The sequence below is a fragment of the Sus scrofa genome, chromosome 18 (genome assembly GCF_000003025.6).
Source record: "Sus scrofa isolate TJ Tabasco breed Duroc chromosome 18, Sscrofa11.1, whole genome shotgun sequence".
Lineage (NCBI taxonomy): Eukaryota > Metazoa > Chordata > Mammalia > Artiodactyla > Suidae > Sus > Sus scrofa.
In genome coordinates, this window is record NC_010460.4 from 38,935,866 (window position 1) to 38,961,796 (window position 25,931).

The 25,931-nt window shown below is 42.8% G+C and overlaps 2 protein-coding genes across 16 annotated transcripts in view; one reads left to right on the forward strand and one right to left on the reverse strand.

Annotated features, from left to right (window-relative positions):
- DPY19L1 (dpy-19 like 1) overlaps positions 1-25,931 on the forward strand; it is a 282,848-nt gene that overhangs the window by 134,523 nt on the left and 122,394 nt on the right. For 12 of the 15 annotated variants that reach the window (XM_021079309.1, XM_021079315.1, XM_021079319.1 and 9 more), the window contains 2 exons: positions 4,188-4,364; positions 6,388-9,091. The gene's annotated coding sequence lies outside the window, so the exon portion shown is untranslated. Of the gene's footprint in view, positions 1-4,187; positions 4,365-6,387; positions 9,092-10,121; positions 10,200-25,931 lie in introns of all 15 variants that reach the window. The other 3 variants (XM_021079323.1, XM_021079316.1, XM_021079317.1) reach the window with 3 other exon arrangements.
- Positions 6,634-25,931, reverse strand: part of NPSR1 (neuropeptide S receptor 1) — a 270,293-nt gene continuing 250,995 nt past the window's right edge. Inside the window, 4 exon segments of the mRNA XM_021079326.1 lie at positions 6,634-7,112; positions 7,976-8,156; positions 11,044-11,130; positions 20,227-20,303. Of these exon segments, the coding sequence (XP_020934985.1) occupies positions 7,022-7,112; positions 7,976-8,156; positions 11,044-11,130; positions 20,227-20,303 (436 nt within the window). The 3' untranslated portion in view covers positions 6,634-7,021.

The window sequence follows — 25,931 nt, forward strand, 5'->3', positions numbered from 1 at the left end:
CATCCTTCCCTACTTGACTTTCTTTTGGGTAACTACCTGCATGCAGAGCTAATTTATATTAGAATCTGTCTTCTTGGGGGGAAACTATTTAGTCCAAAGCAGAAAGAAAAAATTGGAGATGTTCTGGGTTTACCTAACAGATATCTGGAGAGTTGCAAGGTGATAAAGTTGAATTCTTAGAACACACTTGTCCTCAAGTTGGACCTAGGGCAGCTGGACGGAGATGAGGGAAAATGGCCCTGAGAAACTTGGGCTCCGATGACCCGGCCTGCTTTTGACTGCTAGCTGCCAAATACTGGCCCATTGAAGAGTTGTGCCAGAACCCCCTGCACCAGGATTGCCAGAGTTGCTTGTTGCACACACAGATTTTCAGGTTCTACCCAGAACCCAGTGAGCAGGGGCTGGAGATCTCGAAATCTGTACCTTTTTCCTAACCCCCTGGGTGATTCTGTGATGCAGTCAGGTTTGGGACCATTTTCAGTCTTCTTAAACCCTGTCAAGTTGTTAGGAGTTGAGTTAATGCTTTTGGCCCAAAATGTTTCTCCCAGCCACCTCCCAAGGGCCCCAAACCCACTTTTGGTCCATTAGTTCTCAGAGGACAGGACAGCACTATCTCAAATATTCCCATATTCCTGAAATCCTCTCTGGAGGAATGATTCAGCTGTGCTCTGGGAGCAACATCTTAGCAGGTGTATTATCTCCCAACTATAGGTGAGGGATGAGGAAGGGCAGGAAGGATGGGACAAGGAGGAGGAGACTCTTTGGAAGGGCATGGAGATGGGAGGCCAGGGGTAAAATCCTAAGGGCTCCAGGCCCCCTCAATAGGTAACAAGAGAACAGAAGCCAGACATTGATTTCTGCTGAACTGACGCCCAAGGTTCTGTGGAGGAGCCAAGACATTTCTGCAGATTTTGAAAAATGTTGGCATCAATATTCCTATTACTGCATGCTAATGATACACGTTGGTTTGGAATGCAGAGAAGGAACCCAGAAGGATCTTTCAGCCATCTCATCTCTGCTGTTCTTTGTATGTAACTGAGTCCCAATTGTTCACCTCCCTGTTTCCAGTCTGGCTCCCTTCTCTGCACTGCTTCCAGGATAATGGTTCTAAATGGCTTTTTAAAAATACAGTTTTAGAAACTCTCTTTACTGTGAAATATAAGACACATTCATAAAAGTGCACAAAACATACATATATAGCTTAATGAGTAATTAGAAAGTGAACACCCTTGTGACTGCCACCCAGAGCAAGCAGTAGAAGCCTGCCAGCCGCTCCTGTTCCCAGCACAGTCTCTCCCTTCCCACAAAGGTGCCTCAATCTTGGCTTTTATGAAAAGTGATTTCCCTGCTGTGCTTTAGAATTTTATCACCTGAGTGCACATCCCCAAATACAATAGTCTAATTTTGGCTGGTTTTGAATTTTATATAAATGAGATCATACCATATCTTTTGGTATCTGCCTTTACTTTTATACTATGATTTTAAAGATTTTTTTTTTTTCATGTTGTGGTAAGCAGCTGTGGTGGTTTATTTTTGGTCATTTTTGTTGCTGTAAAGTATTCTGTATGAAATATACCATAATCTATTTTTCTTTTTCTTTTTCTTTTTTTCCTCTGGTCTTTTTAGGGCCACACCTGCAACATTTGGAAGTTCCTGAGCTAGGGGTAGAATCGGAGCTGCAGCCTATGCCACAGCCACAGCAACGCAGATCTGAGCTGCATCTGTGACCTACACCACAGCTCATGGCAAGGCCGGCTCCTTAACCCACTGAGCGAGGCCAGGGATCAAACCCTCATCCTCATGGATACTAGTAGGGTTCGTTACCGCTGAGCCACAACGGGAACTCCCAATAATCTATTTTTCTATTGCGCTAGCGGGCATTTGTTTTGCCTCCAATTGGGGTTCTTACAATCAATGCTATTATGAATATTTTTTCATATATATCAAGGTGCACATAACTACAATCTTCTGTAGTATCTGTACTCAGGAATGGAATTTCAAGGTAACAGGGTATATGCATCCTTAATTTTATTAGTAAAAAGCTGGAATGGTTCTACCAATTATTTAACCACCAGGACAAAAAGAATTTCTGATGCTCCACATTCTCATCAACACTTGATATTGTCAGAGTTTTTAACTTTTGCCAATCTGGTGGGTGCATATTAGTATCTGATTGTAGTTTAATTTACTTATCCCTGACTTTTAATGAGATTTAACATAATTTTATGTTTAAAAGCCATTTGGAAAATCTCTGTTCTGAAGTTAAGTCTTGCATATTTTTGGTCTGCTATTGTTTTTTATTACTGATGTACATGAGTTTTTATATATTCTAAATACTAGATCATTTACAAATATCATTTCCCATTCTATAGCTTGCCTTTTCAGTCTTTTTATGATGTATTTTGATGAACAGAGTTTCTAATTTTAGGTCATCAAATTTATCAGTCTTTTCCCTTAAAGCAGTAGTTTTTGTATTTTGTTTAATGAACTCTTCCCCTGGTCAGAGATTAAATTTAGAGTAGAATTTAAAGATATTCTACTACATTATTTTTTCAAGGTGTTGTGTCTCAAGCAGTTAGATCCATAATCCACCTGGAACCAGTTATGTATATAATCCACTAGGCATTCATTTTCACTTTTTTCCCCACGTAAATGCCCAATTGTCCTTGCATTATGTATTGAAAGGAACACTCTTCCCATTCCTCTGCAATGCTACCCCTGAGATAAATCAAGTTTTCCTATATGTGGGCATCTTTTTCTGTTGTATTTGTTAATTTGTCTACTTTGACACGATGCCATGACCTTTATTGTTATGGCTTTGTGATAAGATTTGGTATCTGGTTGATCAAACATTTCCATTTTCTTCTTTTTAGGCAAGAGTGTCCTGGCTAATTTTGGCCTTCTGCACTTCTATATAAATTTTAGAGGCACTTTGTCAAGCTCTACAAAATTCCTACTGGACTTTTTTATGGAAGTTCTGGGACTAGGGATTGAATTGAAGCTGCAGCTGCTGGTCTACATTATTGCAGTTACTGATATATTTGGATAAAAATCTAGCATCTTCCCGTATGCTTTCTTTTTGTCCCAGCTGTTTGTGTTCCTGTTTCTCTCTTTTCTTGCCTTCTTTTGGACTGCTTGAATGATTTTATCATTTATTTTTCTTCTCTTTTAGTTTTGAAATTATGTACTTCTTTATTTCTGTTATTTTAGTGATTACAACATGCATTATTAAAATTAAAACATGCATTTTTGGGAGTTCCCGTCGTGGCTCAGTGGTTAACGAATCCAACTAGGAACCATGAGGCTGCGGTCCGTCCCTGGCCTTGCTCAGTGGGTTAAGGATCTGGCGTTGCTGTGAGCTGTGGTGTAGGTTGCAGATGTGGCTCGGATCCCAAGTTGCTGTGTCTCTGGCGTAGGCCGGTGGTTACAGCTCCAATTAGACCCCTAGCCGGGGAACCTCCATATGCCGTGGGAGCGGCTCTAGAAAAGGCAAAAAGACAAAAACAAAAAAACCATGCATTTTTGGTATATCAATGTCTAATGGTAATATGTATTCCATATTTATTCCGGTAATTCAAGGACTTAAGCAATTTAACTTTCTTCAGTTTCCCCTAGACTTATGTATGTATAATATATATACCTCTTACACATATATGTCTATGGTGTGTGTGTGTATATGCATGTATGTATATATATGCATGTATGTATACATGTATTATATACACACATGCACACACCATTGTTGTATGTATGAATATGAATCCTGAATCACCTCCTTGTAACCTCCTAGGAAGGACTCTGAGCAGTCTGAAAACGAGACTACACTAACCAAGCCTCTGTTCATCTAACATTCTGCATGCATGTAACTGCACTTTTAAAATGTTAACCAAACTAGCCCTGATGAGGATAATGCATTGCTAAGATTGAGTCACAGAGAAATGAGGCATGGGTTTTTCAGGTTTTCAAAAGCAAGGAGGTCAGCACCTAAACAGGTCATCTCCTTTGAATCAAGTGCAGTTGAAAAGCTGCAGGGAGCACCGGCAGATCTGCCTATAAAGTGAGGTATAACCAGATGATGATGAAAGAACTGTAGTTGCCATCAGGCCTTAGCTTACCTAAGATGATTCTAGAAGAGCAGAACCATTTTATCTCCTGCTAAAAATACTTTTGTTTTCCTATCTTCCCAGAAGATCCAGGCTTATGGTCCCTTTTGACACCGGATGCAAAAGGAAGAGGCAAAGTCCTTTCTATGTGGATGTGCAGAGTTGTCCAAATGAAGTGATGAAGAAAGGTTAAGATGCATGTTTGGTTGAAAAGGGATACTTTTTCTCATAATTAGTCACAAATGAAAGCCATTAAAAAAGGTACTACCAGTTTCTGGGGGTGGGGGGAATGTGGGAGGTGTTGCTTGACAAAATTAAACTTCCATTAAATTATGCTCCACTCAAGCCCTGAAAGCAGAGAAGTTTTTACCATTCATATTTAATTTAGTTCAGTAAAATGGATACACTCATTTACTCCAACATGGATAAATATGTTTAACACACCTATTCTCATTATCCTAAATTTTCACCTATGCCTGAAGCTGTGATAATACAGCCATAGGCATCTTTGACATCTTGGTGTGGGGAGTAAGCCCCTTTATTTATATAGCACCCTGCTGGCTTCTCTGACCCCACTTGAGCATCCAAGGCTACAAACAGTAACATCACAACACTAAGCTGCTCACTTTCTCCAAGAGCTCAGTCTGTATTTTGCGTTTGGGAAATGATGTTTTTCTGACTGCATGATGATAGGTGGGGAAGTTATACCTTCTAAAGAGCACATAACTCAGCTTTGAGTCATAGAGTCATTGGTCACCTGGGGAAAGGATTCCAGAAACTCTTGCCTCTCTGGATGTGATTCAAGCTGTTCCAATCTCAGAACCTGTATCTGTAAAGAACCTACAAGACCCTCTATTCCAGGCTTATTTTGTTCCCATCTTACAGACGAGACAGTGGATGCTCAGAAACATTAAATAATTTGCCCACAGTCATAAGGCTAGTAATAACCAGTGTTCCGCAATGCATAAATCATGTTTCCTCAAGTTCAGCAAATACATGAAAATGAGGATTCCAGAATCCACACCAATATGAAGCAAGTTTCGTTTTAATGGCAGGTTATCCTGCAGCAACCTTACCATTATCTTAACTGATCTCTAGTCTTCAGTGGGAATGGGAGACACAACAACTACAGAACTGCATTCATGGTTTTTAAAGACCACAATGCCCCTCACTCGAATTTCTCCTTAGCTTTCAGGGTCTATTGAAGGATGAGGTAGGCATGTAATGTCTTTTGCAGATCAGAGCTTGACAGAGATTGAAAGCCTCTGTCAAGAGAACCCAGGCCTCCCATTTTACCATCTAGGATACCTGCCAGATTTTGCTCTGTTAATTGGCTCCCATGCAGGCAGTTATTTTAGCAATGATTCTGTGGGTCTTCTGTGGCAGATCTTGATTGAAAGTGAAATGTCAAAAAGCACTTCTCAACCACTCAGGCCTTCCAGGGTTACTCACGTTTAGCTGATTGGACAGAAAGGAAGGCAGCCTGAGACAGTTCTGTGGACATACAACTAGATTATTCAGTCTCCTCAAATTCAGAAAATAATTCGCAGAGAGATGGTGACTGAGGAGTCTGATTTCTGCCTAAGCGCTACTTTCCTAAGGTCAGATGGAATTGAAAAGAGAGTTTATGGGAAAAATGCCACTGTGACCTTAAACATGAAGTCTTTGAGTTGACACCATAGTGAGGAATGGAAGGCTATTAAAATATACTGCAGATTTTAATAACTCCACTAGCAGTAGGAAAAAAAAATTAAACTCAGAATAATTCTGGGAAGGAGGATTTTGTCAAGGAGATTTTAATGTCAAGAATGTATGTGAGGCTAAAAATAAGGCGCTCACGCGCATCCCAGTGCCGTGGGTGGGGATGTATATATAATAAAATTAAATTATTCTACTTCCACTTATGGAAAAATCTGATGGTAAAAATTGACTAGAAAACATTTAGTCATATTTCACTTGGATTATGCATACAAATACCAAACTCCAGACTTGTCAAAATAAGCTGCACCAGCACTTCCTGGCCAAGGTGTTGGGTAGACAATGGCTGCAACATGCAAAAACGATAAAGATCTTACAGAAACATCATGCCTGGAAAAGCCATAGGAATTCAACTCCCAACAGAAAAGAGAGAAGTGTTCCTGGAGTGTGAGGCATGGAGCCCAGAGTGGCCTGAATGTAGAATGCAAAAGGAGTAGCCTTCGGAGAACCAAAAAAGACGTGTGTGAAACCCAACTCTCAGAGTCAGGGACCCATGACTTTTTGCACTATTTTTTTTTCCTACCAGAGAAAGTACCCCTTACTTTCGACCTTGCTCTGGAGGACCAGCATTTGTATTCTTCCTACAAATCATTTGTTGATACAATGGGACCACGAGGTTGGCTTCTACCAACACATCCAACTGCCAAGCAACTCCATCTGCAGAGGAGACGCAAAGTGCCAATGCCTGAAAATGAATTTGTTGGCATTTCAAGGACAAACATCTCTTTGACTACTACTAATGAACCTTCAATCCGAAAATGGCAGGAAAATCTAGGACCAGGTAAGCCTTTTATTTACTTCTTAAATTGTAATTATAAGAAACACATACCACCATGCTTCTTTAGTTCCCTCTGCTTGCCCAAGTCTGGACCCTGGGCTAGCGATGTCTCTGTCCATTGATTCTGGTGCTGACCAGTCAGACAGACAGCTCGGAGCAGGGAAGGAAGGAGCGCCTTTCCTGGCTGGCTGAACAGTTCATGGCTTCATGTTGGCCAGCACTTGCCAAGCAGGTAACACACACTGATTAGGACATTTGCCCCAAGGGATGAAAAATGCAGGGTGGAGAAGTTGGCTCAGTCTTTTGTGCACATACCCAAGGTGGTGATCAGGACCCAGGAAAGCTGGTAGGGCTCAGCCTAGCACTACCACTGCTCCAGGGTCTACATGAATTCTGGCTTGGAAAGAACCTGCATCTCATGCCTCTCAATTCTTTCCCGACATGTCATTCTGGAGTCCCGTGATCTTTGCTCCCTACAGAAAGAACAGAGCAGGAAAGGAAAATAATTTGACCCGATGCAAAGGAGAGTAGGGATGTTAAGAGATCACAGTTATGGAGGATGTTTTAAGGATCAGACACTGTGCTAAACACTTTACATGCAGTACCCCTCTGCTTCCTTCCCCCCATTCACAGCCTTCCTTCCCACCTGGTCAGCACCAGAGCCCAATGGACAGAGACATCACTGACCAAGGGGTAGGCATGGCTATTAACCTCATTGTACAGGTGAGGAAATTGAGGTTTATGGAAGTTAAATAACTTTCTCTAGGTCACATGTAGCTATGAATCCGCAGTGGTAGCCTCAAACCCAAACCTGAAACCATTCTACGATTCTCTCTCCTATGGGTTTTTCCACCTACTCCCTGAAGCTTATGCAGTAAAACAGCTGAAAAACAGCAAAATGACTGAGCAGTTGTGGGAGGGATCTAATTTCAGCTCTGCAACTAATTATTCATATAATCTCAATAATGCCACTTAGCCTTGGGAGGCTTAATTTATCTGTAAAACGATAGTAATGCTTCTTGTCCTGCTATCACCACAGCATTGTTTTGAAGCAACTCATGTGGAGAAGTTTTGAACTGTAAACAAACAAACAAACAAAAGGGTCTTCCACATGTGACCTGATTAGGATGGTTGCTATAGGAGTGATGTGGTAGAGGAGGAAGAGCATGAGCCATGGCTAGGGTGTGGCTTTGAATTTGTCACACTAGCAGACCCCTTTTGACCCTTGAGTGTCTCATCCATAACCTGCAAGGAAGCTCTGGCATGAGGAAGACACACAGCAGAGCTGAGCGCAGTGGCCATCCTCCTGTCTGACCTGGGCAGGAATGCCCCTTACCCACAGGGGAAGCAGATAGAGCTGCTGAAAACACAGTAGATGAGGGGGTTGATGGCACTGTTCAGGGCCGGAAGGTTCTGAATGATCACAGAGGCGTAGAAACGGTCCTTGGTGTTTGGAAGGAGGCTGAAATTGTCCAAAATGTCGAAGAGGAAGTACGGACTCCAACAGCAGATGAAGGCTGGGGAGAAGAAAGCCATTAGCACCAGAGCAGCCCGCAGCCCAGGGGCCCCTCTGTGTTGGCCTTGACTGGAGCTTCAACTAAGAGTTTCCTTCGTACCTGGGATCTCTCAGAAATATTTAGAACAGTTAAGCATCATGTTTACTTAAATACATACACATACATGCATACACATCCCACAGGTACATTTCTAAAATTGAGTGAATTTGCTGGAGCTTATTTATCTGTAAAAGGGGGGGTCTCATTTGACCATTGTTGTGACTTTTTATTGAAAGGCTGGGAATATTTCAGCATGGCCTTAGCCTCTCATTCTACACAGTGTGAAAGAAAAACCAGCAACACTCTTTGGAGACTCTATGGGGAAAGACAGAACAGAGGGCACTTTGCCAAGATAGCAACTCCTTGTTGGGGGGTATGGCGAAGGGAAGGGGTGGTACCTAGTGTTTCAAAACACAGCCTGGCTCAGTCACAAGATTCTAAGTTTTTTTTCCCATTTCTAGGTCAGCCACTCCAGAAAACACCCACTCTATATCCCAAATCAGTTGGTGTGTATATGAGACTCCGATTCTGTTTAAATTCAAATCCCGAGGATTGGAAATGGAGACCCAGAGTGTAATGACCAATTTATGTGTCACCTTATCTGGTTTCAGGGACTCTGAGACATTTGGTTAAATATTATTTCTGGTTGTTTCTGTGAGGCTGTTTCTGGAGGAGATGAGCATGTGAATTTGCACACTAAGGAAAGCAGACTGTCCTCCCCTGTGGAGTGAGCCTCATTCTGTCCCCCAAAAGCTTGAAAAGAGTGAAGAGGCTGATGAGAAGGGAGTCTTGCAGCCAGGACTTTGGTCTTCTTTTGCCTTCACACCGATTCAGACTGAACTTCTACCATTGGCTCTCCTGGGTCTACCATCAGCTCTTCTCAGCTCCACAATCAGGTGAGCCAGCTGCTTATATAATAAATCTCTTTACACAGATACTAGCTCTTATTTCTTTGGATAACCCAGACTAATACCCACAGAGATAAACCTTCTTGGGGTCAACTGGACACCCACACACATGCTCTCCTACTTCCTTGCCATGTCCTCTCCAGCTTCCTTCTCCCTCTTTCTCACCCATAAGATTTTTTCCTCAGAGGAGTCAGGCTTCCTTCACCATTTGCCTGCAGGAACAAACGTTCTTCCATTACTCTTGGGCAGACACATGTTTTTTCCCCCCAAGACCTTGGCAATCTATTACAAGGGAACAACTCAAACACGAAGACCACTGAACATTCTGGGCTCTGGTTGTGAAGCCAGGTACTGGCCCAGAGTAGTAGTTCTGGGGCATTGAGAGGCAAAGTTTCCTTTGCAGGGTGGGGGGATTTTGAAAATTTATGTTTATGTCTTTGTGTGTGTTGGGGGTTCTTGTTTTCCTGGAAATACCAGTCCTCCTGCATGATGCAGGCAGTCCCCCCCCCCGCCCCCCATGTCCCACCCACCCTTTGAATGCCCACTTGGACATTGATGTAGCAGAGAGCACTGTTTATAAGTACCCCAGTCTAGAAACCTAAATCTATTTTATATATGAACACAGTATTTTAAATCAATATTGAATTTTCCAGAAATGCAATTCCCTTGCACATAGAGGAAAGATTACTTTGTTTAATTTGGAACTAGCAGCATTTGTTCACCTGTTGGTAAAATAAAGTCACTGACAGCAACACTGTTTTATTTTTTATGTCTCCATGAAAACACACCTGCATTGGTTTTCATTTGTACCTGTTACTCTGTCTAGCTGACTACTTCATTATTCTACTAGTGTGGCTGTGCCCAAATATTTATGTTGACATCTGTATTATTTTATGATAAATTGTTTTCTTTCTATGTCCCCTTTATGATATATTGAGCTTTTAAAAATTAGGTGGATAGCTTTATGTATACATTTCATTTCCAGATGGTAAAGGACATTACCAAATATTTATTGTAGTAAGGGCCATTTTGGTCTGATTGGGCTCTTGACGCTGGTGGACCTCCTTGTGGACATTCCTAGTCTCTGACTAAAGAGGTAGGTTTCCTGACTCAGCATCCAGGGCTATGTGTCTGAGCTTCTGATTGAGATGGCAAGGTAAGCTTTGATCTACTTCAGAAGCTTCTTGGAAAGATTTTGAGCCCCAGTGGGTGGTATACACTCTATCCTCAGGTCTGCCCGCAGAGTTGTTTTGTCATGATGTTCTTCTGGCTGAGTCACACTGCATGTGGTCTGTTTGGTATTTTGCAGTTGCGCGTTGGAAAGGTGAGATGGATGTCTTAGTACTAGCAGAACTAACATGAGAGCCACGCTTTCCTAGAGCTCCTAAGAGCTGCAAGAGGGGGTGGGAGGGGTAGTACTTGAGCTGAATAGAAAGGAAATCACACAAATCCCTTTCTTTCTTGCATATCTTTGTTCATCCATTCAACCGAAATTAATTAAGCATCTAGGTTGTATGGGACCCTATTTAAAGGCTTGGTGATAATAATGTAAGGAAAACAAAAGCAAAAGTCATTGCTCTCATGGTTTTCTGATGCCAGTAAGGGAGACAGACAATAAGCAAGTCAGTATATATAAGATATACTATACCTATACTATCAGATAGAATAGAACTATGAAGAAGTATAAGACAGGGTGAAAACCACAGGAGAGCTATTTAAAACTTGTCAAGGAGGCCTTTCCGAAGAGGCAGTGTTGCTGGAAACCAAAGTGACATGAGGGACAAGCCATGCCACCATCTGAAGGCAGAGCATTTCAGGTGGGGGAAACAGTGACGCTTTGAAGGAACAGCAGGGAAACCAATGTGACTGTTATAGAAAGAGCAAGGGGCCGAGCAGAGGAAGGGCCTGGAGACGTGGCTGATGAGGGGGATGTTGCTTACCGAGAATGATGACTATGCTGTACTTGATAGCTTTGATTTTTGCCTTTGAGATGAGCCCTCGGTTGTAACTGGTGCACAGCTTTCCATCTGCAGATACACAAGGAGGGACCGTGCAGGTTAGAACGTCGCAGCTGATTGGGACCACTTACATTCTGCTCCCCTATGCCCAGGAAGAACCCCCTTGGTCATTTTCAGAGTAAAGACAGCTCTGGGTTAGATGCTGAAAACTGCTCAGTTTGCAACTTAATGTAAAACGCAAATGCATTGGGACATCCAGACTCTCTCAGGAGGCTTGGCTGGATGCCCTCCACCAGCTGAAGCTAGAATTAGCCACGTGACCACAGACTCACTTACTCATCTAACTCAGAAACTCTACCCTCAACAAACACTTAAGCCAAGGATATAATAAAAACCTGTCCCCAGTAAGAGCCTGGATATAACTTTAATCCTATGTGGGTGGTTGTTTGACAGTAAACATGCGAGGGTGAATATAAGAATCCACTAGAATGTAAGCTTGATGGAGACAGGAACTTTGTTTTCTTTACTTCCGTATCCTCTAAACTTAAAACGAATGGTTAATAAATATTTGTCAGATGAATTATTATAAACCTGTCTCTAGTCGAGAAGTGGTGGTACAATACCTGTTGATTAGGATGGGCAGCAGTCAGTGCAGTCGTTCTTGGTAGGAGTAGATAGATGGAGAAATTGGGGGATGGAGATGTTGGAGACAGGTACCTTCATGCTGTGGAAGAGTTTTTATTGACAGGGCTCCTTCCAGCCCATATGGTGCCTTTGTGAAAGGGGCCCTCCGTCTGAAGGTCTGCAGCCCTGCCCAGAGCATACCCTCAGTGCGGTGGGTAGGGGGGAATGCCAGCCCCACACACCCTCAGCTGGGTGCCACTAATCTGATTATGGCTCAAGGGGCACAGCCCTAGTGGTGGCCCAGGTCAGGGGCCCCCGAGGGTGCCTGAGTCGTATGTGGAAGGGCGGTTGTACCCTGGAGGCCACCTGCTGTGTTCCCTTGTCCTGACGACATTGCTCTGGTTTCACATTTGAATGTATGGAAATCCTCAGGGAAACTGGTGTGCCATTTACCTTTGCACTATTTATTCTACCCCTCTCCAAGCCATTCCAGACCAATGCAGCAGGCAAAGCACACCTGCTAAGAGATAAAGGCTGAACAAAATAGGCTAAAACAGAGTTCCTCTCCACTAGGAACTTTCAGTCCAGCAGGAAAGATCACATACTCCGCACAAGGCTGCGTGAGATGAGAGAGACAAAACCCAAAAACTATCTCTGGAGGAAGAAGGGAGCCATCCCTCTACCATGAGCCAGAGGAGGCCGCGTGGCCAAGGCTGCTTCCTAAGGCAGAGCTGGGGGCGTGGACCTGGGAAAGATGTCGTCCTCAGCCAAGACACAGAAACCAGGAAATGTGGGGAGTGTTTGGACCTCAGTGAGTCACCTCGCTTGGCAGGATCCTGCAAAGGATGCTGGGTTTGAGGGTGGGGAGAAGAGCTGAGGCCAAAGTGGGAAGACCTTGAATGTCGCCCTGAGGCTCAGGCTGAATTTCTGAGGCAGCCGCACGCCATCGAAGCTTCTGAGTGTTTTTACAGCGGAAACACTTACCCATTGGAGAGGACAGACTGTTAGCAGGAATAATGGAGATAAGGGGCTTTTTTTATGTTCAGTGAGCTGAAATGCTAATTATAATTGATTTCTTATTTCTGAACGACTACCCTGTAAGGCCACTCATAGGCACTATTAGGGCTTTCACATTATTCTGTGCATTTCATGGAACCACAAAACTTCAGTGGCGTTAAGGAGGCAAATGCTTCAGAAGCATTTACAGCAGTGATTCTCAACCAGGGGCAGTATTGTGCCCTGGGGTTATATTTGGCAATGTCTGTCCACATTTTTGGTTGTCACAGTGGTTGGGGGAGTGCTACTGGCCTCAGGTGGGCAGAGGCAGGAATGCCCCGGACGGCCCCTCACAAAAAGACTTGTCCAGCCCAAAACACTGAGAGTGCCATGGTTGAAAACTCTGCATTTCCAATGTGGTATCTTGGGAGAAACCCAGACGTTAGGGTCAGGCTTGAATACACGCTCCAGCTTTACAACTTACTACTAGCTGTGTCACCTTAGGCAAGTTGCCCGCTGTTTTCAGCCTCAGTTTCCCACTTTCAAAAATGAAGCACAAAACAGCAAACTCACAGAGTGACTTTGAGGATTAAAATAAAGTAATGTATTCAAGATGCCAAGCCCCACGCTGAGAATGTCAGTCCACTTATTAGTTGGGATAAATGAGGTTTTATAACAGTATTTCAGGAGGAATATGAGCTGCCTTTATGGAGGTGAACAGACGGTATTACTACATTTACGTAGGCTATTGTACAAAGTTATCTGAATATAGGAATTAGATGCCTCAAAAATCTATCAGGATGGGATGATACACATGGGAGACAAGTAAAAAAGACAGCAGATGAAACTGTATCTTTTCAGAGTATCTCCATTTTCTGGAGTAATAGCTGATTTCTACACAGTATGGCTCTCGAGTTCCCGTCGTGGCTCAGTGGAAACAAATCTGCCTAGCATCCATGAGGATGCAAGTTCCATCCCTGGCCTCCCTCACTCAGTGGGTTGAGTGTCAGGGGTCTCCGTGAGCTGTGGTGAGGGTCGCAGATGTGGCTTGGATCTGGTGCTTCTGTAGCTGTGGTGTAGGCCAGTGGCTATAGCTCCTGTCCGACCCCTAGCCTGGGAACCTCCATATGCAGCTGGTGTGGCCCTAAAAAGACAAAAGACAAAACAAAAAAACCCCCAGTATGGCTCTGAAAACTTAGCTGGTTTTTCAGAAAACTTCTCAAGAATGACATTTGGGCTCTGAAATCTATTTAAAATAGAAACCTGCAGTACTTTCCACAGGGCAACTGGTGACAATTTAATCAACTCGTGCCCTTCGCTCTCCCAATGAGCTCAGTGAAAACCATCTTTAATCTGACCGCTCTAGGAAATGCAAAGCCTCCAGCTCCTAAAGATGGCTCTTCAAAGTGAGCTCAGCTATAAAATGCCAGTAATTCTCCTTTATTGGGAGATAAAAGGATTATTTCTACTAAGGCCTTGGTGCTGAGCTGAAGTGAAAAGTAGTTAAATTCGGCTGTCACTGTGCATTAATAGGGGGGCAGCCTAAAGGCAGTGGGTCAATTTAGAATCAGGACTGTAAGCAGATGTTGCCTTAGGATGTCTTCGTTCAAGGATGCATCCCTAGTGTGGCCCAGGCTGGAGGCTTAGGCTCTAGGAGGCCCGTTCCTGCCCCTTACCTTCTCCATGCTTCATGTCCCTGGCAGAACCACTAGGAATCCATTCTTCTTGTGGGCTGAGCACCTGAAGGGCAGCAATTGATGTCTTGGGATTTTAAAGGAAAAAGAATGTATTCCTGGGGTGGGGGCTGTCAATGGACCTATAATGAGTGTGGATTATTTGTTTGCTAACAGGGACGTCTACCTGGTAATATTTTTAAATAAATATATATGTATTTTTTATTTTGGGAACTTTATGTACTTCTGGCTGATTTTAAAAATTAAGCATATTTCAGAGTTCCTGTTGTGGCTCAGAGGTAATGAACACAACTAGTATCCATGGGGATGCAGGTCTGAGCCCTGGCCCCACTCAATGAGTTGGGAATCTGGTGTTGCCTGAGTGGGTGTTGGTCACAGGTGCGGCTCAGATCCTGCAATGCTCTGGCTGTAATTTAGGCTGGCACCTGCAACTCTGATTTGACCCCTAGTCTGGGAACTTCCATGTGCTGTGGGTGTGACCCTAAAAAAAAAAAAAAACAAAAAATTAAATATATTTCTAAAATTTTTAAACTTAAAATTCATTTTCAACTCCTGCTCATTGATGGCCTCGTTATCTATGAATATAACCTGAATGTTAAGTTTTTTGAGCACACTGTGTCTCATCTGCTTAGATGCAGGACCTTGACCACTTCCTTCTCTCGGATTTGTGCTTTTTTTTGACTCAGGAGGTCATAGCTAGATATGAGGAGGTGTGACCTAACTCACCTAACTTACAGCTTTTTCTGTATCTCAGCTCCTCAGTTCAGGCCTGACAGGCCTAAACTAATTGTGGCAGAAACAGGTGAGCTGCCCACCAGATCCTTTCCTTTGCCCCCAGGGCACACAGAGAGACTACAATTGCCTGCCTCCCTTTTGGCAGTGGGTTGTCAGCAGCTAAGTTCTGCCTACGAGAAGCTGGGGAGAATGTGTACCTGGCCTGGCTCAGATGCACCACCTGAGTGATCTTTCACTCTCTCTTCTCCCCTCCTGCCTGCTGGTGCTGATGCTAAGTGATACCTTAGCAGCCATCTGTTAAGAGTGGCAGAATCTCCATCAGCTTGAGTTTCTGAATGACTCTGTGTCCTTTTCTTTGACCTCTGCTGTCAATTGGACTTTAATTGAATAAGAAACAAATTTCTATTTTGTTAAGGCTCCTGTACTTGGGGGTTTCTCTGGTATAGCTGCTGGTGTTTCCTTAACTTAGAGCAGAGATTGGTGCTTCATATGCAGCCCAGTCATAACAAAAACCTAGAAGGCTTGGCATTGGCCTAGTGGGCAAGGAAAGTGATAGGGAAAGCAGGGACCCCTGAGATCCATTGGATAGAGATGTCCCATATGATGCCCGGGAAGGCAGATTGTGTCCCTACTGAGACTTGACCCCCAGGGGACAAGGTGGTGTAGTCAGGACTCTCCAGAGAAACAGAATCAATAGGAAATCTATACAGACAGCTAGATAGGTAGATTATAGGAATTGACTCGTGTGGTTCTAGAGGCTGAGAAGTCCCATAATCTGCTGTCTGCAAGATGGAGAACCAGGAAGGCTGGAGGCCTAATTCAGCCCCAGTCCAAAGGCATGAGGACCAGGGCAGATGCTGGGATATGTCTAGGTCCAAATGCTGGAGAATCGGGCAGCGACCCATGTTGTAAACCCTGGTCCTCGTGTAAAAGCCCAGGAACCAGAAATGCGGATGTCTGAGAGCAGGAGAAGCAACTCTGCCCTTCCTCTCCTTCTCATTCCACGCAAGCCTCTGCGGGTTGGACAACACTCCCTGGCGTTAGTGAGGACGGTCTTCTTTACTTGGTCCACAGAGTCAGATGCTTCCAGGAGCCCCTCCAGACACACCTAGAAATAATGTTTTACCAGCTCTCTGGCTAGCTCAGTTAAGCTGACACAGAAAACTAACTATCACAGTTGGTAAACAGCGTGTTAATAGTCAGTGTTGATTGCCACCAGCTGTGTTTGGCAAAGTATTAGGAAAAAGAACTGAGACAAGAATTGGTTGGTTTATGAGCAAAAATGAAAGGAAGTTAAAGTCCTAAAATTTGGGATCTTGTGGAGTTGCAAGGGTCATTTGCTTCTGGCCCCTCCTAGCACCAGCTGTATACTTTGCATGGCCTGGTACAAAATGAAAGTGAGACCAAAGTATTTTTTTTTTTTTTTAATTTTAGGGCCACACCCACAGCATATGGAGGTTCCCAGGCTAGAGGTCAAATCAGCTACAGCTGCCGGCCTACACCACAGCCTCAGCAACATGGGATCCAAGCCACATCTGCAACTTACACCAGAGCTTCACAGCAACACAGGATCCTTAACCCACTGAGTGAAGTCAAGGATTGAACCTGCGTCTTCATGGATACTAGTCAGGTTCCTTACCGCTGAGCCATGATGGGAACTCCCGGCCAAAGTATTAAAGCAAATGTGTATGTCTTCTGGGTGTGCAAGTCCTGTGCCGATGAAGCTGAGCCCAGCACCCAAATTCAGCTATAACACTGAGAAGTTTAAACCAGCAGTGGCCTATTAAGAATCATTCTTGAGGGGAAGGTCAGACTAAGGAAGCAGCCTCTGACCTATTGTTTGAGGTGGCCTCACATTAGCTTCCATTCAGTTAAGAGACAAGGATTAGATGAGGAAGCAAAGAATTAAGTCAGACTGAGAATTATTTTCAGAGATGCTTTTTGGATATGGTTTCTGGCACTGCAAAACTGACTGGAAGCACATAAATCAGAAGCTTGCTAAGTTTTAAGGAATGATATTGCTAAATAAACCATGAGGTTCATGTCTCTGTTAATACTTAGAAATATCAGACTTTAAAATTTTTACCGGTCCTGTGGGTAGAAAATTGTATCTAACTGAAGTTTAAAAGTGTGCTTTCCTGATTATCAATGAGGTTGAGAATCTTACTGTTGGCCCTTTCTCTTTCCTGTGAAGTATCTGTCTTGCTTAATTTTCTTCCATTTATCTTTTTTTAAAATATATTTTTATTGATTTTTAGAAGTTCTTCGTACATTCTTGAGATTCATCTTTTCCCAGGTTATATGCTGCAAAATAGCTTCTCCCACTTTTTGGCTTGACTTTTAAATATAAATAGAGTCAAATTTATCCATAATTTTTTTATTTAATGTATTTATTAACTTAAGAAATCCTTTCTTATCCCAGTGTCATAAAGATAACATCCTACATTTTCTTTGAAAAGTTTTAAAAGACTTACGCTTCACATTTAAGTCTATAATTGCCCTGCAATTTTATTTTGCCTAAGGATTGGGTTGAAGTTCCAATTTCATTTCTTTTGCTGTGATTTTCTGACAAACATCAAATTCTCATATATGTGTAGGTCTGTTTTGGACCTCTTTTATTTTCCATTTTTCTATTGAATTATGTCAATACCAACTCTATTAATCACTCTGACTTTATGATCAATCAATTTTTGGTTCAGTAAACATCTACTACCTTGTTCTACTTCTCCAGAACTGTCTTCCTGGCTTTTCTTGGCCCTTGAAATTTCCATATATATTTTAAAATTGGCTTGTCAAGCTCAATGAAATGTCTCATTTCAGTTTTCATCAAGATAGCATTAATCTGTAGATCATTTGGGAGAGAATTGACATCTTTATGGTACTGAATATTACTATCCATGAATATGCTGTAAGCTTCATTTATTTGTTTTTTTTCATAAAGTTCTTTCTAGTTTTTGCTAAAGGTGGTTGTTTGCAGAGAAGCTATTTTACCTTCATGTGCTTATGAAGAAAGCTGTTGAGAGCAGTTAGTGGGCTTATTTTAAGTACATTTAGCTGGAAGTAAATAGGACTCTAAGCCAGTTCCTAATCCAAAGCTTTTTTTTTTTTTTTTTTCCTTATCTCCATTTCATCTGCCTCATTTAATTGGAAACATGCACTTTGGATGTAGCATGGATCAATCACATCTTTCAAATCCTAATGGCCAGATGCAGACATGTCTGGATATGTTACACTTTGTCTATTTCATGGGTGTACCTCTCCCGTAAGTGTTCTGTTTTATGGGATAAATACCCCTGGGCATCAAGAGCAAGCTCATTTATGAACGATTACCTACAGATTGGAAACCTCATCTCCTCTACCTCTTGCCTCCAAGCACCTGTTTGTGGGAAAGCCTATAGATCATTTATTAGGTTTTTTTTTTTTTTTTTTCCTTTCTGTCAGCTTTTGAGGGAAAGAAACTAGACATATTGGCCAGAAAGAAGAGTAATTCTTAAACTAATGATGGCTTGAATTTTGCATCCATGTTTACAAAGTGAGCTTGTGTTCACACTAATCATTGCTTATATGCCCTTGTGGATGAGCAATAATGTTGGCGTGCTAACACTACTGGAGATCCTATTTACAGCCAGCTCCAGAGCTGCTTGGCTGCAATGAGGGACAGAAAATCAAGTGAGTTCTGCTTATGAATAAGACAGAGAATATATAGGCTTTTAAGACTACCATCTGCTCCTCATTCCAGAAGGGGGGGGGTCAGTGATAGTGATAAAAAGACATAGACAACTGAAAAAATAAGTGTGATGGAGATATAAACTTGAACTAAAGTGTAAAGACTGATTGTAGCCATTTGCACTTTGGGGAGGAGTAATGGCACACTGCCGATCAGTGGGAAAATGGATCTCTCTGTGGCTTTGTGACATTTCAGGGTCTGGAGGTTGGGGGAGCCCAGGAGAGCAGGGACTGAAAATCTAGTAGCAGGGAGATATGAGGGATTCTGGAGAGAGGGGGGCCCAACCTCAGTGGTGAAAGGCCTGCTGAGAAAAAAAAAAAAAAAAGGATGAGAGATATATGGGGTTAGGGGTAGCTGACAGAATGTGGAAACCTTCCATCACCTCAAACCTAAGGAAAACGAGGTGGATTCCCAGTTCACTGGACCGGGAGCACAGGGAGCAGGAGAGCTGCAGGTGGGTGAGGGCTCAGAGGGCCAGGGAGTGAGGACATATCAGTCTCCTGGAACTGGCAGAAATGACAGGATGAGAGTTTAAGCCAATCTGATTTAAATTCGAAAGTACAGAAAGACCTCAGCCTACTTAAACCAAATGAGATCACCTTTTAGATTTTTACATACTTCAAAACCACACACTTTGGGAGATGACTCTGGAATAGTGCTCTGACAGCAGAGCAAGTCAGAGAGTGTGGTGGATGAAAGGCATGCCAGCAATCCTGAGTTTGGGTTTTCTAATTAATTTTTTTTTTTTTTTTTTTACTATTTGAGCTCTTTTTTTCAGTTGGTAGCACCTCCCTACTCTAATGCCCTTCCTATCATCTAGGCGGTGCTCTGCATGAGGGTTTGCTGGAAAAGGGATGTGGGGGAAGGGGTGTAGCGGGCAGTCAGGCTGGTTCTGGTGTGAGATGCTGTGCTGGCGGAGGCGGACCCATGGGGCCGTGCCTTGTGGCCTAGGGTCCAGAGCTGTTCTGTGGATAGAAGGCAGTTTTTCTGTAAATTTAAACCAAATAGAAATGTCTGACCTCGTGTTTTGTTGAATATGGGGCTTCCACCTTGCGTGGTCCTCTCTTTTCATCCCGGAGTCCTCCAGGTGCCCCTTTGCCAGACCTGACAGAGTGGGGCAGCCCTCAGGCTCTGGCTCAAAGGCTGCTTTGAGGGACTGTGCCAGCACAGTTTGGCCAGCCCCAAAGTCCTCCTTCCCTAGTTTTTAGGGAAGCCACATGGAGAAGGCAGGGCCTGCCAGGGACAATCTTTGGGATGTCTGATCTGCCAGCTGGGCCCTGATACAACAGGGCGGGGTTGTTTCAGTGAGAAAATCCAAGATCATATTTGCTGGAGGAAAACTTCTGCATCAGCCACATGAGCTAAGAGTTGGGAATGCAGCTGACTTACCCGAACAATTGGAAATCACCGTCTCATGGGCTTTGCTCTTGATCCAAATAGTTCTGATCACAATGGCATAGATGATGCTGTGGAAACACCAAAGATAACATTAAAATGGCTGGGGGGTCCCTACTGTGAGGACAACTCTGGTTCCTTGAGTGTGAGGTATGGAGGCAAGTCTCTCAACCACCATCTGCCCCCCTATACTGGCTGATTATAGAATAGGTGGCATCTACTTCTTTCTTTAAATGGAGGCTTGGACCTGGTGAAATTAAGTGATTTCTTCAAGATAACTCAGGTGATCGGAGGTAGAGCTGGGATTAGAATCCAAACACAGATTTGGGTCAGAAAATTTAGAATTATAACCATCTCTGCCACTTGCTGGTTGTATGACCTTGACTTTAGATAAGCTTTAATTGGTTCCATGATACCTGCCTTGGGTGTTCACATCACTGTGTTATCCTCTCCCCTTGAGTGTGGCTGGCCCTGTGACTTCCTTCTCATCAGCACATTGGGGTGAATGTGAGATGTCTTTGATGAGAGGTATAACACACCTGTCTTGCTGGTGTCTCTCTGTATTGCTGGCTTTGAAGAAGCAAGCTGCCATGCATCCTGCAGCCCCAGGAAATTAATTCCACCCGGAACCCATGTGAGCTTGGAGGAAGATCTTTCCTCAGTTGAGTTTCTGGTGACACCCCAGCCCCAGAAGACACCAAGGCAGCCACCTTGCCCAAGCAGAGAACCCAGTTAAGCCATGTCCAGATTCCCAATGCACAGAAGCTATGAGATAATCAATGTATGTTTTAAGTCACCAGATTCATGATAATACATTACCCAACAATAGATAACGAATAACACTGAGTGAAATAGGAGGAATATTTGTGACCCTCCTCCTCCAATTTATATGTTGAAATCCTAGTGCCCAATGTGATGGTATAAGGAAATGGGGCCTTTGGGAGGTGCTTAGATCCTAAGGATGGTGGAGTCCTCATGAATGGGATTAGTGCCTTTTTAAGAAGAGACCCCACAGAGCTCGACCCTTCTGTGGTGTGAGGGTACAAGAAGTCTGCACCTTGGAAGAGTCCTCATCCAGCTGTACTGGCAACTTGACCTTGGACTTCCAGCCTCTAGAACTGTGAGAAAAAAATTCCTGTTGTTTATAAGTCACCTACTGTGTGCTATTTTGTTACAGCAGCCTGAACTCACTAAGATACTGGGCCTCAGTTGAAACTGTCATATCAGGTGAACAATACAAACCTTTTAAGAGTTTTTAAGGGATCAAATGTGACAGCATTTAAAGTACTATCCGCAAGGCTTGAAAATTATCAGAGGCTCAATAAATGTCATTTTCTTTCCCCTAGTTCTTCCTCATTTTTCACATAATATCACACCTACTTTTTCATGGTATAATCTGTACCTAACATGGGAAAAAAGTGCTAATGACTCAAAAGCATTAGCAGATTTTGTATCCTTTGCGCCCTTTGATAAATATAAACATTTATGCCCTTCTTTAATTAGTTATCTGACATTTCTAATATATTAAGAACCTTGACTAAAATCTTTGAGACAAAGCAATGCTTCATTTTAAAACTGTACTAACTTCCCTCTTGAGAATCACTTGGTTTAAAAAAAAAAAATCAGAGCTCTAGTTCGCAGTGGCTGACAAAGCACTAATTGCTTTTAATGATCTTTAGACTATAACTTAATGACTGTGGTAAAACCCTTCTTATTGCTTTGTCCCTGCTCAGAGAACCCCTCTGAGTGTTCCGGGAAAGCTCAGGGCTTTGGGGAGCATCGTCACTCCTTCTCACATGCCTGCCTAGGGACTTTTCTGGAATTTATAGGTCTATACATAAAAAAAACGAGAAAGAAAGTTGCTGGTGAGTCCATTCTTTATACTAAGCTGAATATTTGTTAGAGCAGGAAAACTCTTTCCTGGGTAGATGAAATACAAGGAAACTCTTTCCTGGGTAGATGAAATGCAAGGGTGAACTGGGTATTATAATTGGGTAGCACTGCCTAATTGATCAGTAATTCACACACTTATTAATCATCAACCAGTACACAATGGAAAAATAAAAAAGATTTTGTGTGTTAGAGGTTTGGGCCTTAGTTACCCCGAAGTTATCCACCAATCAGGCAAGCTAGTACCAGCAGGAAAAACTAATAAGCAGGGTGCTCCTTAATTTATTACCCAAATCTGGCCACTTCTCAAGGTGTAACTGTCATGCGTCAGAGAGAACTTTGAATACATTCATTTCCTTCTTCCTGCTGCTTTCTTTCACCTAATTCAACAGCAAGTTCTAAGGATTATCCCTTCTATTGTCTCTATGATTTGTGCCTTCCTCCCCATTCCTGCTTTTAAGCATCAACTTAGACCCTTACAATCACCTTTTATTTAATGCTTTGGTGATTTTTTTTATTGTGGGAAAATAAACATAACATAAAATTTACCATTTTATCCATTTTTAAGTGTACAATTCAGTAACTTTAAGTACACTGACATTGTGGTGCAACTGTCACCATCATGCATCTGCAGAACTTTCTCATCTTGCCCAGCTAAAACTCTGTACCCATTAAACACAGAAGTATGCAGGAATGCAAACTAGTGCGTCATCCTTATGGAGGGGCCATACTAATCTCTGTATTTTCTAATTTTAGTGTATATGCTACCAAAGCAAGCACCCCTTATAATCTCTTGTCTGATTATTGCCCTAAACATGTCCATTCTGCTACCATATCGAGGGCCCACACTCCCATCAGAACTGGGGCTCTGGGATGGAGAGTCATTCCCTGGCTTAAAAATCTCTTAGTGCCTTCACGTTCCTGCAAGATGATATCCAGTCCCTCAAGCATCCAAAGCTTCCCATAGTCTTCCTCTGCCTTATCTCCATCATCATCATCATCCTGCATCCCTCTACCCTACTGTCTCTCAACCCACCTTTTCCTGGGTCAGTAACGGGAGTAACCAACTAAATTAACCCTGATTCCAGGCGTAAGCCATGGTTGACTTTGGGTCAGTGTGAGTTTACAATGCCTTCCATTTCTCCGTCTTCTTTGCTCTCTTCCTGAGTGTGTGTGTATATTACTTATATATGTGTATATGTATATATATATACTTTATAGGAAAGTGATATGTGGAGGGTGGTCTAAATGTATATATAAATATATGTCACTTTGCTGTGAAGCCTCTCTGAGCTACCTCTCTACTACCTCTGTGACAGTTTGCTCCCCGCCTCTGGGAGCCTCTATGCTGGTGTAACACTCAGTACACTGAGTCTTGTTTATGACAGTCATAGCTTAACGATGAAGTAGACTTAGAAACAGCCCATACTCAAAAGTCAACTTCTTCCATGTCTTTGACCTGTCTCTCTCCTTAGGGTGTAGCTTTTCTTTAAGTTTCTTAGAAATCTGAAAACCAAAAGGTCTCTCAGATTGAGGTCAGCTTCCCTATAACTGGCTGATTTATTTCTTGACTTTATGGAAGACTATCCAAACACAGACCCAGTTTCCTTCATTGCCTTCATGAAGGCAGCTCATGGTGGTGAGATGCAGGGGTCCAAGCCAGAGGAAGACCTTACCAGTGGCATTAAGGACTTAAGAGGATGCCTGGGGCCATTTCCCAAGTCTTGCTTATGGACTGAGTAGAGGAGTGTCTAGGAAATAGATCAAAAAATGTTCTTTGTCCTCAAGAACATGGAGAGCATTCCACTCAGACCATAAGTGCTTCTTTCACAACTCTTGCAGGACTCAGCACAGGTCCCGGGGCTTGATGGATGCCCATCCTAGTCTTGGAGCCACAGGCTCCATTCCTGAGAGCTGCCTCCACCTCCATGTCATTTTGGAGCCCGAAGGCAATGTCCAGTTGTATTCTGTAGATCTCATTAGAAGCCAGGAATGGGGAGAGGAGAGTAGAGGGAGCTGATGCTTCACTTGGCATGGTCCTTTTTACTCTTCTCCTAGCAGGGACTTAAGGATGCTCCCTTGCCGAAAGTGTCCCTCTCCTTCATTCATAAATTTCACTGTATTTTTCTGAGCACTTACTTTATCCCAGGCCCCTAATGAGGCACTGTGGATACTGTGGCAGGCAAAACAGACAAAGACCCAGCCCTCATGGAGCGTACATCTTATTTGGGGAATTAGACAACAAAATAAGGATGTAATATGGTTATAAAGGAGCAAAATGCTATGAAGATAAAGTGAAGGGTGATACAAGAGTATATACTAGAAGCCTTTGCTCATTCCGGGGATCAGGGAAGCCTTCTCAGAGAAGGCGAAGTTTCAGCTAAAATCTGAAGGAAAAAATGTTTTTTTTAATGCAAAAAAGGATGATCATTCAAGCAGAGGGAACAGCTGTGCAGAGGCTCTGAGGCAGGAAGGAGCAGGTGCATTTAAAGAACTTAGAGAAGGCCAGTGTGGCTGAAGCATGATGAGTGAGGCAGCTTCTGTGGCCTAAGATAACGATAGAAAGTGAGACAAGGACCAGATCACACGTCGCCTTCAGTGCAGGGTAAGTCTTAGACTTTATCCTAAAACAATGAAAATCCACTGAATGCCTCTAAACTGGAACATGAAATGATAGATTGATCAATGTTTTTTTCCCCCAAAGATTAGACATTGTTCAGTATGTATAATTTGTTTCTATACATATGTACATGTTGATATATGAATTGGATAGTCCTGGAACAGTATATGAGAAATTCTTTTTTTTTTTTTTTTGGCTTTTTGCCTTTTCTAGGGCCTTCCCCTTGGCATATGGAGGTTCCCAGGCTAGGGGTCCAATTGGAGCTACAGCCACCAGCCTACGCCAGAGCCACAGCAATGCCAGATCCGAGCCATGTCTGCAACCTACACCACAGCTCACGGCAACGCCGGATCCTTAACCCACTGAGCAAGGCCGGGGATCGAACCCGCAACCTCATGGTTCCCAGTCGGATTTGTTAACCACTGAGCCACGACGGGAACTCCATGTATATGAGAAATTCTTAACAGTGCTCCTTCTGAAGAGGGGGACAGGACAGAAGTGAGAGGAAGATTTTTATTTTTATTTTTGTATTTTATTTTTTTGGCATTTTATTTTTTTTTATTTTTTAAATTATTTTTATTTTTTCTATCATAGCTGGAATTTCATACTGTATAGCAAGGTGACCCAGTTACACATACACACACACACACTCTCTTTTTTTCACATTATCATACTCCATCATAAGTGACTAGATATAGTTCCCAGTGCTACACAGCAGGATATTATTGCTTATCCATTCCAAAGGCAATAGTTTGCATCTTATTAACCTCAAATTCCCAGACCATCCCACTCCCTCCCTCTCCGCCTTGGCAAGAACAAGTCTGTTCTCTAAGTCCATGATTTTCTTTTCTGTGGAAAGGTTCATTTGTGGCTTATATTAGATTCCAGATATAAGTGATATCATATGGTATTTGTCTTTCTCTTTCTGACTTCCTTCACTTAGTATAAGAGTCTCTAGTTCCATCCATGTTGCTGCAAATGGCATTATTTTGCTCTTTTTTATGGCTGAGTAGTTTCCATTGTGTATATATACCACATCTTAATCCATCCATCTGTTGATGGACATTTAGGTTGTTTCCATGTCTTGGCTATTGTGAGGGGAGATTTTTATTTTTTATTTCATACTTTTTAGTTTACTTAGAATGGAGAAATCTTTCTAAAAGCTCTTTAGAAGACACTCTCTCATGTC